Below are 19,813 nucleotides of genomic sequence, written 5' to 3' on the forward strand. Positions count from 1 at the left end.
GCTATGGATGGTGGCCACAGGCGGTCGGCCTGGTGAACCTGGAGTGTGGAGCTGAGCCAGGAGGTCCATGAAAACTGACTGGCGGAGTTGGAGGCAGAGTAACTTTGGGAAAAACAGTGTCCGTGAGTACCAGGAAGCTTGCCGGGGGTCTGCCCAGGAAGGGGACAGCTCCAGTGGAGAGTTAGTGGACGGGTATCAGCATACACAGCAAGTGAGAAAGGGGGTGCCAAGTTAGAACCCTGAAGAGTAATTCATCAGGAACACTTTGTCTATCTTCACTTCAGTGGCAGGGTGAAGCAGCGGCCTTGCCGCATTCCAAAGTCAGTTGTCCTCATCATTGTGAATAGTCGTCACTCATCCCTTCTCCTATCCCAGTTCTCAATAAAACCACAAAACCAACATCCCCTGGATTGATTATTGACTGAGCCAAGAACTTTCATTGCTGTTTATCTACCGTCAGTTGCTAAGGGTAACCCAGGGGAATCCAGAAAGCGTAATTCTCAGCAGTCCTCTAGGGGGCAGTGCTACACAATGTAATAACCAATATTAGCACCTCTGTTAGATCCAATCTATGCTCTGTTGCGGAGTCTGAGGTGCAACAGACTCTGTGGGAACTTTTGGAGTCTGACACTTCCAGGTATGTTGAATGCCTACACGCCCCCACCCAACTTTAGCTCCTCCTTTCTCTCACGTGAATAGTTTCACTTCAGAGCTGTAGAGACACACTAGTGATGTACTGGTTGGGGAATGAGGTAGGGAGAAATAGGGAGTGGTGGGGATATGTAGGCATCTGAAGTGTGGGATACTAAGAATTTAATTGACACCCCTAGCACTGCAACAAAGCAAACATTGGATGCAATGGAGGGATAATAGTATTATAAATGTATATTACATTTTTTATGTATTGACAGTGATTATTTTAAGAAAACCCATAAATATATAAAGTTGGGACCGGTCTTTGCTGATCACATTTAAAACCTGACGTACTGATCCTGGTCTACCAACATATCAGGGGAACCTTACATATTACATACAGGCTCACTAAACCGTTGTCAAAATGATACCTGGAAAATGTAAGGGGACCAGGAATTTTGTATATTATTTTCTTTCCTCCCAGCTCAGGCAAAGCACAAGGCACTTGTCATGAGGGCCCACCAGGGTACTCACAGTTACTAGACGGAAACCAAATTACCTATCCCCTCTGGGTGGCCCTGTAGGCAGGGCCGCTGATAAGGCAGTACAGCCATTCCTGTTGTACTGGGCCCGGCCCTATCAGTTCAAAAGGGGGGCCCGGGCAGCTTTACATTACATTTCTGAGAAATAAAAAAGCAGGTCTTTCTAAAGCCCTGTAGGGGTAGCAATCTCAGTTTGATCAGATGCTTTGGAGGCTAGAGGAGAGATCTGAGGTCTAACAGAGGACCTGTCATGGCTCATGCTATTAAACAAGCAAAAAATTGGGGGAGCAAACCCTGAACATGTATATCTAAAGCCGGTGCAGCTATGGACCAAGCGACATGTATATTAAAAAAGAATAGCGCACACATGCAAAAGAAATGACTATCAAATATGGAGACAATCCATAAATAAAAATGGGGATTATCAGTGGGTCCTACACTATCCATAAAAAAGGGGTGAATCCAGCCTGTATCGATAAAAAAGGGGTGAATCCAGCCTTTTTTATGGATAGTGTAGGACCCACTAATAATGGGGTACTTTGACGCAGTGGTGGGCTTGAGCACGATATGGCCATATGGTGGGACTAAATCCCCATTTTTATTTATGGATTGTCTCCATATTTGATAGTCATTTCTTTTGCATGTGCGCTATTCTTTTTTAATATACATGTTGCTTGGTCCATAGCTGCACCGGCTTTAGATATACATGTTCAGGGTTTGCTCCCCCAATTTTTTGCTTGTTTATTATGGCTCATGCTATTACATGTTCAAAGCCGGGATGGGAGAGGGGCCAGGGGTGGGGTCAAGTGTGGGTCAAAGAGGGCCCCAAAATGTAGACTGTATGGGGCCCCATGATTTCTAACAGCGGCCCTGCCTGTAGGCAACCCAACTTGGCTTGACCAGAATCTAAGACTTGCCCAGCAAGCACGCTCTAGTCCTGACCACTTATCTCGGGGCACAAGTCCAGGTCCAGCGGTAGTTTCCTATAAGGCAGAATAAAAAGGATCTACACCAAGCTTGTTTTAGAAAAGTGCAAGAGCTTTACTGTACATGGATAAGACAGTGAAAAACATTAGTGAGAGAGACCATGCCAACAGTCATCCCAGTTTTCCTCCCAGTTGGAAATTATCTAGTGCCCAGCGGGGTACATGTCTACTGGGGTGCCCTGTCCCTATATGACCACACCAACAGTCATCCCAGTTTTCCTCCCAGTTGGAAATTATCCTAATGCCCAGCGGGGTACATGTCTACTGGGGTGCCCTGTCCCTATATGACCACGCCAACAGTCATCCCAGTTTTCCTCCCAGTTGGAAATTATCCTAATGCCCAGCGGGGTACATGTCTACTGGGGTGCCCTGTCCCTATATGACCACGCCAACAGTCATCCCAGTTTTTCTCCCAGTTGGAAATGATCCTAATGCCCAGCGGGGTACATGTCTACTGGGGTGCCCTGTCCCTATATGATGTCCTCTGGAGGGTCCCAAAATAACGAAACTCTCGCTAATGAAAAGGGCCTGCTTCCCCACCTTGGAAGCAGCCACTTACCTATTATATCTACTCCCCTAGACTAAGGGACAGCCGAGTGTATGACTCTTGGCCTAAAAGGGCCTGCACCCTGTTACAAGACTAACCCTAGTCCCAGCTAAACTGTGCTGGAGAGCCTTCTTTTTCTTACAGGATTTAGGATTCTTAGCTTTCGAAGGATCTCAGTAGAAGGATTGTGACATCATTCTTCCCTGCAGGCAGAATCCAGGTGTTAGGTGATTTATCATTTTTACCCAGATGTGTTTTTATTTAACAGGCACAATGCAGCATTTTGACAAGGGAGGGTGGGTAGGCCAGTATGTGATAGGCAGACTGTGCAATTTAGTGTAAGGTCTGCATTAAGTTTATAATTCAGTGATTGAAGTCAACATCAGACATTGACAGTTTTATCAGAATTTAAGTAACCATCTTCTTTTTGTTTCGATTTCAGATGCCATCTGGTATTTTGCCAATGACCAACTCTATGTAATGGGACCTAACGGCACTGCTGGGATTTTCGCCACCTTCCCAACAGAGCATCTTACCCTCATGAATGGTTTCTTTGACCAGGTGAGTGAAACTGCACTTTAAACTCTGATAAAACCAAACAGAAAGCTCAGAACTCTTGAGTCATTGCCAGTGTTGGGGGTAACGAGTTACAAAGTAACGGATTACAGTAACTACATTACTTTTTTTGGTAACGAAGTAACGTAACTAGTTACAATACTAATATTGGTAACTACACTACATTACTAGGCTATAGGAGGTAACTACACTACTTTACTAGGCTATAGGAGGTAACTACACTACTTTACTAGACTATAGGAACGCGCTTTCCTGCGTTACCCAAGCCGTGCGATACAATCGTTATTTCGAAGAATAGAGAGAAAAAAACAGAATAAAACATTGCACTTTATGATTTATTCTGTTTTTTCAGGTTTTGTTCTCATGTTTCCCAAAGCCTGTGTTTATACAATAAACTCTATGCAGAAAGAGTGTCATGTATCTTCTTCTACACGGTCAATTAAGAAAGAGGAAAGTAAAGTAATAAGTAGTGAAGTTACTTTTCAAATGCAGTAACTAGTAAAGTAATCTCATTACAATTTACAGAAGTAACTAGTAACTAGTTAAATTTTTTGAGTAACTACCCCAACACTGGTCATTGCTGGCTGTTTATATAGCTCCTGCATACTGCTATATCCAAATCTACACAGCTGCAGATACGCCTTTTCGAACATTAGTAAGAAGCAGTAGAGTTTTAAGTGGGGTGCAGCTGTCCAAGGGAGAGAACGTATGGGGGTCTCTGCCTTGTTGAAGAAAATCCATCTAAAAAAAAAAAATAGGTAATTTTACTAAAAATTATATTTCTATTAAATATCTGTACTGGGAGAAATATGGTAGCTTTTATTGACCTTCTGAACTTCTAAAAACGCTATTTTTTTGACCGCCATGCCATTTCCGTGTCTTCAATACACTCAGATCTACTGACCCAGAACAAGCATGCAGAGGATGCATTTTGAATTAAATTGACTTTATGTATGTTTAATGTTTATGTTCAAGCTCAAAAAGTATTAGAGCCAAAGATAGCCATAAAAATAGTAATTTCAGAGGGAGGCCAGCCGTGGCAGCCTTCTTTTTTTCGGTGCAGATTTGCTATGAATCCATTTCCTTGCAACCATGGCAACAATATGCAATTCTTAAATTGGATTTCTTTTAATGTTTATCCGCCTGCTCCTTCTCCAAGAAGTCTGCATAAAACTGGATGTCACATTCAACCACTTACCGCAAAGTAACGTATATTTACGTCGGCAGACTTCGCGGGGTTATACCGGGGTCACCCGGTATTTGCTCTAGCTAGAGGCATCTCCCAGGTACCGTTGTTTAGAACGGTCGGCTTTCCGGCGCTAATGACCGATGCGGCTTGGGAGGTTCCCCCCCTCCCGCCGCCTTCCAAGGCTTTGCCTGGGTCTCCCGTCCCACCGGGAGACCCGTGCACACAACTGGATGGAGTCCTGATCTAAGCCGGATGCGGCTTTGATCGGGTCTCCGATGACGTAACCTGGAGGCGGCGTCCATGACGTCACGTCCGGGTTACTCTGCTGCTAAAGGCGGCAGATTAAAAAAACGAGTGTATTCAAAAATGCAGTTCTCGGCGTTTTGAATACATGGAAGTGCAGAGGAGAGGTTTGGGGTCTTTTAGACCCTCGATCCCCCCATAAAGAGTACCTGTCACTGCATGTTGGTGTCACAAGGGATGTTTACATTGCTTGTGACAGCAATAAAAGTGATCAGGTTTTTTTTTTTAAAAAAAACCTGTGATAAAGTTAAAAAAAATAAAATAAATAGGAAAAAAAAAAATGTAGCCGCCCCCCGTCGCCGTTAGCTCGCGCACGAAAGAAAATGTATATATGGAAGTCGAGCTGCGAATGAAATCGATGTTCAAACCACACATATGAGGTATCACCGCGATCGCCAGGGTGTGAGCAATAATTTAAAAAAAAGAGCTACACTCCAACTCTAGACTGGTAACCGTTAAAAATGTTTAAAGCGTCGCCTACTGAGATTTCAATTGACCGTAGTTTGTCGCTATTCCACAGGTGTGCGCAATTTTAAACCGTAACATGTTTGGTATCTATTTACTCGGCGTGACATCCTCTTTCACAATATACAAAAAAATGGGCTAACTTTACTGCTTAGTATTTTTTAAATGCAGTGAAATGTGATTTTTTTTTATTTTTCCAAAAAAAAGGCGTTTTAAAGACCGCTGCGCAAATACCGGGTGACAAAAAATATTGCAATGACCGCCATTTTATTCTCCAGAGTCTTTGCTAAAAATATATATATAATGCTAAAAAATATATATATAATGTTTGGGGGTTGTAAGTAGTTTTCTTGGAAAAAAATACTGGTTTTGTAAACAAAAAGTGTCCGAAATAGTCCTGGGGCTAAAGTGGTTAAGGAATTCCCCGCAAAGTCCATCATTAAGCCTTTTTTGTTTTTCCTGGTGAGATCTGCCCAAAAGATACCAAGTGATTAAAGGAATAACAAGACGTTGCATTGCTTCCAGCACATTTTTAATGTTTTTGCTCAAATTCTTGTAGTGTTTAGAGTTGGCCTGAAGGGGATTTTGTTCGCCAAAACTGGACTTTTGTTTTGAAAAGAAATATGTTGGCGCTATATAAATCCTGTATAATAATAATGTTGAAATATTTTCAAAGGGGGTAAAATAACACACAAAAAGCAGCACAATTGGCTGTAGCATAGCTAAAGTGGGGTGCTGTAAACATCTCAGGAAAAAAAAAAAAAGTTACTACTTTAAGAAGTATTCAGGAGCTCCCGAAGAAACATACAATGTACATAATTTTGGGATATAATTAGTTTACTAGGAATTTTTACCTAGTTCTTTCGTTTTCAATGCAAAGTCTTCTTGGATGACATGTTGTTCCATTAACCGTTGCGAAGTGTCTCTTTATAGCTGTCGTCAGTAAGCTGCTGTCATCCTTTACTACGTTATCTGAATGGCCTTCAGTGACCTTGACACATGTCTCTGCTACCTAATATCCACCCTCACATGTCTTGAATAGCTGGCCTTGGAGCCAGACCAGATGCTCCTCTTCCTTTTCCTTCTTCAATACGTTCTTTGTTCATGAGAACAAACTTCCAATAAATTCTCCAGTCCCAAGTAAGCCAATGGTACTATTGTGATGGAGGCACGTTGAACTTTATCTATGTCAAGGGTAACTCATAAGACTCAAAAGATCATTAAGATAAGCCTTAGGGTTCCAGGAGTGCTAGGGTTCCTCCATGGGTTGCTAGGGCTTCATTGAGTTTTATGCAAATTTCTGACTCTCAGAGAGTAACCGCTGACCAACAATTACCTTTTAAAGTGCAGGTAAACTCCACTTTAAACTTTTACCTACAAGTAGGCCTATAATAAAGCTTAACCACTTTACCACCGGAGGATTTTGCGGTCTTACGTCCAGGCCACTTTTTGCGATTCGGCGCTGTGCGAATTTAAGGGACAATTGCGCGGTCGTGCGACGCTGTACCCAAATTAAATTGACGTCCTTTTTTTCCCAACAAACAGAGCTTTCTTTTGGTGGTATTTGATCACCTGTGCGATTTTTACTTTTTGCGCTATAAACAAAAAAATGCGTTTATTTTGAAAAAATAACAATATTTTTAACATTTTTTTATATGAAATTCCCCCTCCAAAAAAATGTAAAAATCAAAAGTTTTTCAAATTTTTGGCCAATTTGTTTTCTGCTACCTATGTTTGGTAAAAAAAAATCACAATAAGCGTATTTTGATTGGTTTGTGCAAAAGTTATTGCGTTTACTAACTAAGGGAAAGATTTCTGTCATTTTTGGTGTTTTTTTTTTAACGAGTAATGGCGGCGAGCTGCAATTTTTTTTTGCGGGACTGCGACATTGTGGCAGACAGATCGGACCCTTGACTGACATTTTTGACACTTTTGGGGGTACCAGTGACATTACTACAGTAATCAGTGTTATACATATGCACTGTTACTGTAAAAATGACACTGGCTGGGAAGGGGTTATCTTTATTAGAGAAGGAGGGGTTAAGTGTGTCCCTAGGGGCGTGTTTCTAACTGTGAAGGGATGTGGCCGTTTGTGTAACTACAGAGATATACGATCCTGCATAGCAGGACTGTATGATCTCTGCACTTACACAGTGGAGAATGACAGGTGGCTTTGTTTACATCAGCCGCCTGCCTTTCTCCCTCTGTAACGGACGATCGCGAGCGACCGGCGGACATCGGGTCCGCCGGTCACACGCGCGGGGGGGGGGGGGTCCGTGAACAAGCGGGGGCGGAAGCGCGCCTCCGGCAGCGCGCGCTCGCCCCCTAGAGCCTCACAGGCTAGCGACGTAGTACTACGCCACTTTGCCCGTGAGGGGCTGACTGCCGCCGTAAATAGTAGTGCAGCGGTCGGCAAGTGGTTAAAGTGCAGGTAAACTCCACTTTGAACTTATACCTACAGGTAAGCCTATGATAAAGCTTACCTGTAGGTAAAGTGAATATTTCCTAAACTTGCACTGTTTAGAAAATGTTCACACAGCATGCAGCCAGTGAAGTCAATGGTGCATGCACTCTGAAGGGACAGCATGCCATGCCGGAGCTTCAGGGCTCAGTGCCGGATACGAAGGCTCCTGCTCACATGCGCAGAAGTGACATCACCGCGGCTCCGGCCATTCATACAGCCACAGACTGTGAACCCGGAAGGAAGATCGGGTGATCCGTGACAGCACTGTTTGGGAGGGATTTGCTTCACAGGCAAGTCTGTCATAATGTGCTAAAATGAGGTGCATACTAGTGCATTAAGATTCAACCCTGCAGGGGGGGCCACTTTATTTTTATTTTATTTGCGGTTTGCTATCGCTTTAAGGTGCCTGTAAGGGGAGCATTCTTCCCATTGACCAAGCACCACCAATGTAAAGAGCGTTCTTCCCACTGATTATTAGTATAATAGTGACCTTCTTCCAACTGACCGACCAACAATGGGGGGGATCCTCTTCCCACATACCACCAATTAAAAGGAACATTTCACAGACCACAAAAGTAAAAGGGGACCTTCAATAACCACCAGAGTAATGGAGGGGCACTGAGCATCAATATAAACAGGCATTTCTCCATCGGCCACCAATGTTGGGGACACTACAATTTTCACTGTCTTTTTTTTTAATTAATTTTTATTACTCTACTTATAATTACTGAAATTAATTGAATCATATAGAGCATCTCTGGATGTCAAATAGGCTATCTCAGCTTACTGTTCCCACTAAAGTACCGTGAACTGTATACATAGTAATTATTAGTAGGGGTTCCCTGAGACCTGAAAGTTATTTCAAGGGTGCCTCCATATAAAAAGGTTGAGAAAGGCTGATTTCTGACTTAGAGAGATGTTAGATTCATCATGCTGAAAGGGTAAAGGAGAAGTCCAGGCAAACCCTAACTAACGCTAAACCTGCTCTGTGCCACATTCTAAACCTAATCTATCTAACACTGTAAAGAAAAAATCGTTGTACTTACCTTTTCTGCACCCGATCCGGTCCGGTCTCCAGCGGCGGAAGCTTTGTGCATAAGAGGGCCGACAATGGCTGTGAAATACCTGGGAAGTGACGTCACCCATAGACTTACTATGGGGCTTCAGTTGTCAGATGCCTCTCCTGCACCAGCCTCCATGCTGAAGCCGCCACTGACATCTGATGCTGGGACCGGACCGGATCAGATTGGGTACAGAATAGGTAAGTACAGTGCCATCTTAAGAGCATTATAGGCCCCTGGGCAATGCAGTGCACTGGGGCCCGCCTACACAATCACCCACCAGAATAAAAATGCAAATCATCGATAAGGCGATATTTATTGGTACAGCAGTGCCAGGCCAATGACAGCTTCCAAGTTGGGAGGCTGGGTCCGGGGAACACACACACGGACAGAAGTCAGACTCGACTGTCCTGTGTGTGCCTGTTCCAGTGGAGGCGGACGGGCATTCCTGCAGTTGTTGGCTGCCCCTCCAGGGCCGACAGGAGCTTGCCACCCAGTTCGATGGTGGGATGCACACAGGAATCGGGAATAATGCTTGGCTGAGGCTGGGTCGCTGGGCAGGTGGGGCCCCTCCGGGCAAGTGGGGCCCCCGGGCCACTGCCCAGCGTGCCCATTTGGTAAGATGGCCCTGGGTAAGTACAGTGATTTTTGCTTTTACAGGGTTAGATAGATTAGGTTTAGAATGTGGCACTGAAAAAGTTAAGCGTTGGATAGGTTTTGCCTGGACTGCTACTTTAATTTTAGTTCTAACCTTTGTTTAAAGTTGTACAATGACCACATAAAATGATCTTTTTTTAAAATTTTATTTTCCAGTTTATTGGTACAGCTGCCTTGGTGGTTTGTGTCCTGGCCATCGTTGACCCTTACAATAACCCCATCCCCCGTGGTTTGGAGGCCTTCACTGTTGGCTTTGTTGTCCTCGTCATTGGATTGTCCATGGGCTTCAACTCTGGATATGCTGTCAACCCCGCCAGGGACTTTGGACCACGTCTGTTTACATCTATAGCTGGATGGGGTTCAGAAGTCTTCTGGTAAGTCTACAGTACTTTCTGTACTAAGAAACCCTTCCTGTGCTATGGCATAAAATGTATCTTGTGTAAGCTAACATAGTGTAAGACCTGGTCCACACTAGCGCGACTTGTCAGCCTGACAAGTCGCACTCCCTCGCAGTCCATTGACTGCTACAGGACCCGTTCTAATAGGAGCGACACAAGTTGCTCCGACTTAGAATAAGGGTCCTGTACTACTTCGGGGCGACCTCGGAGCGACTTGCATAGACTTCCATTATGTGAAGTCCATGCAAGTCGCTCCGAAGTCGTGGTGCATGGGAATGCACAAGTCGCCCCCGAAGTAGTACAGAGTCGTGTCGCCCCAGTGTGAACCGACTCTAATGGCTTTGTAATGGCTAACATGTGCTTTTTGCCGGTACACATATACACAATAACTCTAGCAAGGTCTAACTAAAATTTACCATCACATGTCTATGAGTGTGCCAAAAGACATGAAGCATATAATATGAGGATAACAATTTTTTTTATCTGCTTTAATTTTCCTGTTGTCATGGTTGGAACCGGAATATTTTCTGGTTGTTAAAGCAGACCTTGCATGTCAACGTGATATACTAAACGTATTCTCTACATAGCACAGTGTTATCAAGTAACTAAACTATGTAACAAATGACCTCTGTTACTCCATGCCGTCGACTTAGTTCAGCATTCAGAGAATGCCGAATTGTAAAGATGGCCTAGACCAGGACGGGGAAAAAGGTACTTCACAGATGGTTGTCCCATGTGGTTTTAGAAGATAGTGGAGGCATAAAACCACAAAAGCAACTCTGTTTCATGCTCAGTGGAATTTAAAAATTAGAAACCACACAGAGGAAGCAATGCAAATGTGGAGACAGGAGCAAACTCTAATAGGTTACTATATTTATTAAAACTTTACTGTATGTAAAGCCCACTTTTTTTTTTTTTTTTTTTAGTTTTAGAAACAGTATGGAGGGGTTAAGTCCCTATCAAATTATTTTTTGCTGTCAATCTTAGTAGATTTCCATTTACTTCCTGCCCTGAAGATGCAACAGGAAATGAGGGGAAATCTCCTAAAGTGAACAGAATTCTCATCCTAGAGAGTTTTCCTAGAATATCTGACCACATTGGAGGATCTCCCTTACCTCTTGCTCTGACGATAACTCAAAATGTTTGGATTTCTTGCCAGTATTGTTTCTGTGGCTGTGGTCTTGTCACAAATTGACGGGTGAACCTATATGGCAAAAAAAGGGGATCAGGCGCCAACAATATCATTGGCTACAAAAAGGAATCTAAAAATATGTAAGGCTCCTTTCACACAGGTTTTCTGATCCGGTCCACCTGTCAGTTTTTCAGGCGGACCAGATTGAATGCTTTATGCAGCCCTACGGAGTGGCAAATGTCAGTGCAGACTTCTCCGTTGACACCCACTGCTATCCAATTTGATCTTGTCCGTGAAATCTGCACGGATGGAAACCCTATTTTCCATCCGTCTGGGGGATCGGATAAGATTGGATGAAATCGGACAGGTGGTCCATTCTCATCCGATCTCCCCATAGAGGAGAGCAGGGCTCTGACAGCTCCATCTCTGCACACAAAGTGGAGACAGAGCTGTCATCCGCCTGCTCAGCGGGGATCGGCGGAACGATCCCCGCTGAGCAAAACTAACTTCGTTGGGTGCACCGCCCGTGTGAAAGGAGCCTAAATGCAGCTGATGATCTGCAGATTTATGCAGTATAAAATGGGTCAACAAACTGTAAATCAGCGCAAAACTACCTACCCATCATATAGATCCTATATTATAAAGTGCAAGTGCCAAAGTCCTACTCCATAATATAGTGAAATATTATAGTGAGATATAAAAACTTTCTCTAAAAATCAATACCACAATATGTTAAAAAATATAAAGAAAAGAATTCATATCTGTGAAAGAAATAGTGAAATCAATGTGAAGTAACCAAACAATTCATATCATAAAAAATATTGAGCATAGATAAATATATAAAAATCACAAAAATTCATAAGCAATGTCCAAAAAAATATTCGTATTAAAGTCCCAAAAAATAAAAGTGCAAAACAAGTCCCAAAAATTCAATAAAGGTGCAGGAAAGAAAAAATATTCTGTGCAACAAATCTTCTGTGCTTCTTTCACCAATCACCCCAAACCGACTCACCAGATCGAGTGGCTGGTAAAATTATAAACCAGCTTTTAAACCTTTAGGTATATTATCCAACAAGCAGGTCCGCACCAGGGTCATCTTACCGAATGGGCAGGCTAGGCAGTTGCCTGGGGGGCCCCACTTGCCCGGGGGGCCCCACCTGCCCAGCGACCCAGCCCCAGTCAAGCATTATTCCCGATTCTCGTGTGCATCCCGCCACCGAACTCAGCAGGTGGCAAGCGCCTGTCGGCCCTGCGCTGCTGTCAGGCCACTTGGGCCGTGGAGGGGGAGCCCACAATTGCAGGAATGGCTGTCTGCCTCCACGGGAACAGGCACACACAGGACAGTCCAGTCTGGTTCCTGTCTGTGTGTGTATTCATGACCCAGCCGCCGAACTTGGAAGCTGTCATTAGCCTGACACTGCTGTACCAAGAAATATAGCCTTATCCATAATTTGCATTTTTATTCTCGTGGGAGATTGTGTAGGCGGGGCCCCGGTGCACTGCATTGCCCGGGGCCCTTTAATGCTCTTTAGATAGCACTGGGTCCGCAGTCCAATATGTGTTAAGGTGCAAGTGATTGGTCTAAAAGACCAAATACAGCGCTTGCTGTGGTGATATATAAATGTACTGGTAACAAATGATGGATATAAAGTGCAATAGTGTTGAATATAATAATAATAAATTAATTAAAATTTGATCAGTTAATACAATTCCTATAGGTCATCAATTCACAGTGAATATAAAGTGCAACAGTGTTGGATAAAATTGAATATTTCAGAACATTACATTTAAATACAACAGTGACTTTGAGTGCTCAGATAATTATATAAAAAATATAAAAAAATACAGTATATACATAAAAAAGTCCTTGGTGAGAGTGATTATTAAATATTCAGAAAGTGCTCGTGCTCAGGCTTGATTGATATAGTCTCAGCAGTATCCAATCCCAAGTAGGAAATAAGTTGGGTCACTTACCGAATGTAATGGGTCCTGAATGCCATACGGCACCAGGACCAAACGAACTTTGTAAGCCCCCTGGGCTCGATGGGTCCCCTCTGGACGGTATCCCGTGGGCTGACAACAACTCCTCTGGGCTCCAATATATATAATCCGGTCCAATAGATGGGGAGAAAGAATGCTCCAAATAGTGTAGTATTATAGATAGTTTATTTAACCATATAATTGGGTACAAGACATTTAAAATCATGCAGGCAATAGCGTTGGTGGTCAGCGGTGCGGGCTGCACGTTCTCCTCACTGAGCTGGCTTCCGGCTTCCGGTTTACGTTCCACCAACTTAAACGTAACGACGCCATGCGTTCCAAGCTGATGCGTTTCGTCACTTCCGGTGACGTTCTCAGAGCCAATATGTGTTAACCCCGTCACGCAGGCACTCTCATAGGAGCAGATAGGGATAAGTCACATTGGAGGGAGGAAGAAAAAGGTCCACATAGCGTAATTCCATAAAAAAATTCCTCATTTGCTGTATTTAAAAGTTTATATACGCTATAACTCACTCAAAGCAAATGTAGCAAAATATATTTTGGCCTAAATCTATGAAGAAATTTTATTTTATTGGATATGAAAAGGAAAAAATATTGGTGTCTTTTTTTCCAATTTTCTGGCCTTTTTTTATTTACAAATTAAAAAATAAAAAAAAAAATGCAGTGGTGATCAAATGCCACCAAAAGAAATCTCTGTTTGTGTTAAATTTTTTTTATGAATTTCCTTTGGGTACAGTGTTGCATGGCCAAACAATTGTCAGTTAAAGTAGCGCAGTGCTGAATAAAATGGTCGTGAAGGGGGTAAAACTTTCTGGAGGTCAAGTGGGTAATCATTCTAGCCAAAACGAAAATAATTGCCTTTATGTCAATTTAAATTGAATTTTTCAAAGTTGAACCGCAGGGAAACAACGAATTGCAGAATTTGTGTTCAGTCAATCTTGTAATCCAGACAGCAAGATCAGGAGAATGGTGACACTACAGCTTTCTGTGTGACCTCTCTGCTAATAGAACAACAAGTCCGCTTTATTGCACTGTCTATTCACCAATCAGTGAAGAGGCAGGTGGTAGTATGTACGGTGTGTAAATTTTGGTGTCCTCTGCCTGGATTGGCAGTGGGATGGGAAGGTGATGTGGTGGACTGCTGGACCCCAGTATAGGTAAATACTCCAGCCTGGTGTGAAGGCTCTTTTGGAGGCATGAAGTGCTCTAATTGGTGTGGCCCCCAAGGTAATAAGATATATATGAAAATAGAGTGCCATGGTATCGTTGACAGTTCAGATAAAGTTTAGGTGCAATAAACATGCTCTTGGGTTCCTAATAGGTTAACTACTGTATATCAGGGCTTGACTGCAGCATAAGGTCTTCTCCAGTCGCTGGTTTAGCAACTTAAATTTGCATCCACTAAACCGGCAACCTAATCAGACCCTATGACCTGATGAATCCCTTCATGAAGCCATTTCAAGCTCTGATGAAAGGGACTGATTGGCAGGTCCGGTGCTACCACTAGGCAAACTAGGCAGCCGCCTAGGGTTCACTGCTGCCTAGGGTGCAGCCACAGCCAGGTGGACTCTGGGGACCCTGGTATAAGTGGGGGCTATGGGGACCCTGATGTAAGAAGGCACTTTGGGATGCTAATGTAAGGAAAGACCTAATGGATCCTAATAAAGGGGTGTCTCTGTTGTAAGGGTGAACTCTGGGGACCCTGATTAAAGGAGAGGGGACTTTGGGGACTCTAATGAAAGTGGTAAACTATGTTGTAAGGGGGTCAGGCCCAGGGGGACCCAGGCCTAAACCTGCGTAAGTGGCCCCGCAATTTCAGATGGCTGCTCAATTCCCCACACACTGACGTTCTGCATACTGCTGCAGGATTGGATGAAGTTTGCAGGAGACAAAGCTGTCTCCTGCAAACTTCAGCTAATTAATGAAGAAGAGGTATCCAGCCAATGAGGTGGTGGTGGGGGAGGGTGCAAGTAGCTGGTCTTGCCTAGGGCGCAAAATAGTCTAGCACCGGCCCTGCTCATTGGACCCTCCAAAACGCTATGGATGATTTTAAAAGATTACTAAAATTACTATATCTGAACTATGATTCATTCCTTGGTGACCTTTTTTTCTAAAAACCACGAGGCTTTTTTGGAATTGCAATCGTTAAATTCTTGACTGGTAGAAAAATGTACACATAAATATTACAAATGTCTGAGTTCATGTGTTTAGACTATAAGGTCTACATTAGGTCCCTGTTAACTTTTTGTCATACTGTGGCACATTCCCTCTAAAGATTTTTTTAATTTACCTCTATTTTCAGGGCCGGCGGTCAGTGGTGGTGGGTCCCCATTGTGTCACCTTTACTGGGTGCCTTTGCCGGAGTCTTAGTCTATCAGCTGATGATTGGTTGTCACCTCGAACCCGCACCCGAGTCCACCGAACAAGAAAACGTCAAACTGGCCAACGTCAAACACAAAGAGAGAATCTAAATAACCAGCAGCCAACATGGGACTAAAAATATTCACTTGGGCTGCAACCGACCAAGAACAAGATGGAGGATGATCCCCACGTGTTTTAGACCTTAGAAATGTGTTGTATAATCTTAGTTGCTTGTTGGATATGTAGAATTGCCCCCCTTCCCACAATGTAAATAGCAGACCTGTCAACCTTCGTATTCATCCGCATTTCCAATTCCAGTTCAGTTTTTCCTTTTTTTTTTATATCTGTTCCATTTTTATAAAAAAAAATCAAGTTCAGGTATTTAGCTTTAAGAAGATTAATCATTATTACATAAGTCAGTATTGTCCTGGGCTTTTTACAATCTTTTTGACTTTTCAAAGGTCTGTGAAAATATTACTAGGAGTTTAAGGTTGGGTTGTCTATGTACATGTATATAATGCAGCAGTAAAGCTTCAAGCCAATGTATTCATTGTCTTAGGATGCTTAAACTATGCTAATTAAAGAGGACTATTGCACAAAAATGCAAGGTCTACTTATGTTGCTCCCCCACCCCCAAAAATGCAATGCTCAGTGAAAGTAATTAAAAAAAAACACTAGAAACTAAAATGTAAAAGATACTTACCTTATAACCTGACTTTCGGTGCCGTGACCTAGGTGTGGGTGACATCATTGGGCCTTCTTGCAGGAGCCTGGGATAGCTTGTTGCAGAGTATGATCACTGGGTGCAGCGGAGTCCATTCAGATCAGACATTGTGGAGTAAACAGGAACTGGCTCCTTTATTGGAACATAACACAGAAATCAAAGATGTCACCTCATTGTAATAAGAACAACAGAACAGGAAGAGATAACCAACAAGTTCGGTACAGTGTACAGGATATTACAACACATCATAGAAATGCATAGCATATCACTGAGCATTAGCGACACCTAGTGTCCTATTTATGAACTGCAGTTAATCTGCTAAGCTGAAAGCTGTTGTATCTCCAACATAGCTGAGGAGCCCAAATCCCAGGAGAAAACACTCCAGGATTGTGTAGGTGTGCATTCTTCCAAGATATGAGGTTCCTAGCTTTCTCAGTATCCCCTAAGAAAGCCCAATGATGCCACCCTTGCCAAGGCGAGGGCCCCAAAAGTCAGGTTGTGAAGTAAGAATATTTTACATTTATTTTCTTCCAATGTTTTGTGCTTTATTGCTTTAACTGCACATTTTACATTCAGGGGTTGGGGGGCTGCAATATAAGCGAGTAATACATTTTAATGCAAAGTCTGCTTTAAGGGAGGCTGTCCACAAAAAAAAATAAATCCTACTAACCAGGTTACCGTTATTATACAGGATTTATATAGCAACAACAGTTTTCTTTACAAAATAAAGGAAGACAGTAGGAGAGGGATAGGAGGGCCTTGGTCACAAGAGCTTACAATCTACAAGAGAATGGCAAGTGAAACAGAAGGTAATAACTGTATGGGGATGAGTTGTTCAAGAATTACAATTCCAGTTGTTAGTACATAGAGAAAGAAGATGGTTTTTCAGAGATCACCTAAAGGCAGGTAAAGTAGGAGATAGCTGGCAGGCTGAGGTAGGGCATTCCAGAGGAGGGAAGAGGCTCTTTAGAAATCCTGGAAGCAAGCATGATAAGAGGTGATGGGGGGAGCTCGAGAGAAGAAGGTCTTTGGAGAAGTGCATTGGATGGTTTGGTTGACATTTTGAGATGGGGTTAGTGATGTCGCTGAGGCAGAGTTGTGGATGGCTTTATATAATGTCGGTAATATTTTGAATTTCAAACATTGGGAGATTGGAAGCCAGTGGAGAGATTGGCAGAGGCGGGTAGCAGACACTGAGTGGTTGGTAGGGTGGATGAGTCTTGCAGCAGAGATAGGCCAATGCGTAGGGGGTAGCAATAGTTGAGGTGAGGCACAAGTGAGTGAATTATTAGCGTGGGGGTATCATTGGTTAAAACATCATAAAGATTATTCAAAGGAGACCTCAAATACCTTAATAATTGAATCCGACAATTTTGCCCAGTAAGATACAAGGCGATTGCCAACACAATGGTCATGTGGTCTCTTCAGGTCGCGGTTTGGCTGCTGATTGACCATCTCTGCCTAATCTTATTCCCCCAAGCTTCTCACGTGTTTGACATCCCTCGAAGGTGAATATTTTGGATTACAATTATAAAGCCTTGGGAGAATAATGTGGTGAAGAGGATTTTATGTGGATGGTAAAGGTCCTCTACAATGGATATGGGCTGAAATATTATTAGCATACACTCACCGCTTCAAGGGCATTTTCATTGTTACAATTATTTCACATCACTTAAAAATTGCTAGAAAACATAATTTGGATGATGAATTATGTTAACACTATTCCTGGGGGTTGGGGTGGGAGGGTTATGTATGGGATTCTTTTTCTATATGGATATAATGCCTGCAATTCTGTTTTCCACACAAAAGGTCATACATTTTGTATATATTCTTGATTGCATCTGCCTTGGATGTATTTTATGTGCCATTAAATACAAATTTGTTATTAAAAAAAAAAGTGTATTTTGTTCTTTTATTACAACCCAAATACCCATATGATACATTTTAACTCAGGAAAGGTAAGACCCCGTTCACTCACAGGTCGCGGCGCGCAGCTCGCACCGCGACCTCGGAGCGGCCCGGCACGGACTTCATAACATTGAAGTCAATGCAGGTCACTCCAGGTCGCCCCAAAGAAGCTCCGGACCCTTTTTCTAAGTCAGGGCGACTTGTGTCACTCCTATTAGAACGGGTCCACAGCTTCTCTATGGCAGGCGACCTACGGCAACCAGGTCGCCTGACAGGTCGCCCCAGTGTGAACGGGGTCTCAATAAAGCTTTACAGTTCTCGATATTGTAAAAGTAGCAAAAGTTGTTCGGTGAGTATGTTTATGTGTACAGATTATTTTTTTTAATTCATCTTTTAATTTTAATTCAATTTCGATTTTAATTCATCTAATTGGTAGTTTCTTCATATCAAATTTATAAATGTACATCTAAAAGGTGGGTACACACTGTAAGAAAATCGGGTGAATGATGGTCAGTTTTTCCTCGATGTTTCACAGCTAGTCGAAGCTGAGGATGGAATTAAAGTACAAAAATTCTCGTACGACAAAGGCTTTTTTTCATTGCTGTTTATTGTCTCTGATTATGCGCAGTCTTTCGTATCTGCCTTTTCTCGTTCGAAAACAGTACACATTACCCCTTGGTGCTAGCTCCTGCCAGGCTCTCTAAGGGGTTTAGAATGCCAGGAGGCGAGGTGGGGCTTATGGTCATGTGACCGCTGTGATTGGCTGTCACGGCGGTCACAGGATCGGAAAGCTCCCAATCACAAGCAGCAATTGTGAGCTTTCCATTAGCCGCCGGTAACTGTGTCGGGAGCGCACAGCGTGTGAGCTCTCGGCGCAGCTCTATTTGCAGTAATGATTGACCAATATCGTTTTTTTATGTGCCGATAACAAAATTTTGGTCATCGGATATCGGTATCGGCTGATATTGGCTGATATTTTCGGACATTTAAAAAATATATATTTTTTTATTTTTTACAAGTACAGTTGTGGAGGGATGTGAGGGTCTAAAAGACCCCAAACCCCTCCTCTGCACTTAAAAGCATTCAAAACAGCCAAGTTTGGCTGTTTTGAATGCTGTAATTTTTTTTAAATCTGGCGCCGAATACCTGGAAGTGATGTCATGACATCACTTCCGGGTATTTACATGGAGACCTGATCAGAACTGAACGCGGCTTTGATCAGGTCTTCTCTTCGGCGGCCGCGGAGGTAGGATGCCCGGGTCTCCCGGTGGGGTAATACACACATATATGTGGCTGCTCGGTGCCAAGGCCTAGCCACCGAGAGGCCGCCTATATGCGTACACTCACTCTCAAGAGGTTAGATGAAAATTGTTATTACTGTTCACGTATGAGAAAATGTCTCTTCAGAAATTTCTGTTTGAAAAGTCTGAATCGGATGTCGAAAGTTGTTTACACACTATACAAAAATTGGACATACATGTCTCTTACGGAATTTTTTTTCCGATTTTCTTATAGTGTGTACCCTACTTAAAGTGTTAGTAAACCCAAGACCCTGTGTTCACTAAATCAGGTCTCCCAGAGTACACAGAACATGGAAATGTAATTGTTTTAGTAAATATAAACTGCTAAATACCTTTTCATATCAGCAGTATATAGAAGTCTTATGACTTCTATCAGTGTCTGGTTAAAGCTTGTAAGAGAAGTTTTCATACTGCACTGGTCGTCCTATCAGGATGCAGCACCCCTGACCCTCTGTCTGGAAAATGCTGATTGGCCCTGTTCTGATCCCATGAACTCTCCCAAGAAAAAAACTCTTTAGCAATACACACCAAACTGAGCATGTGCAGCCTGACTCCAGTAACTCTG

At 43.0% G+C, this 19,813-nt stretch overlaps 1 protein-coding gene across 1 annotated transcript in view; it reads left to right on the forward strand.

Moving 5' to 3' along the window:
* The window catches only part of AQP3 (aquaporin 3 (Gill blood group)), a 73,438-nt gene extending 57,477 nt beyond the window's left edge, over positions 1–15,961 (forward strand). The window contains exons 4-6 of the mRNA XM_082256900.1: positions 3,151–3,269; positions 9,580–9,797; positions 15,257–15,961. Coding sequence (XP_082113026.1) covers positions 3,151–3,269; positions 9,580–9,797; positions 15,257–15,425 — 506 coding nt within the window. The 3' untranslated portion in view covers positions 15,426–15,961. The remainder of the gene's footprint in view (positions 1–3,150; positions 3,270–9,579; positions 9,798–15,256) is intronic.
* The last annotated feature ends 3,852 nt before the right edge of the window (positions 15,962–19,813 follow it).

This window comes from Pelophylax lessonae, assembly GCF_965119305.1.
Source record: "Pelophylax lessonae genome assembly, chromosome: 1".
In the NCBI taxonomy this organism is placed as follows: Eukaryota; Metazoa; Chordata; class Amphibia; order Anura; family Ranidae; genus Pelophylax; species Pelophylax lessonae.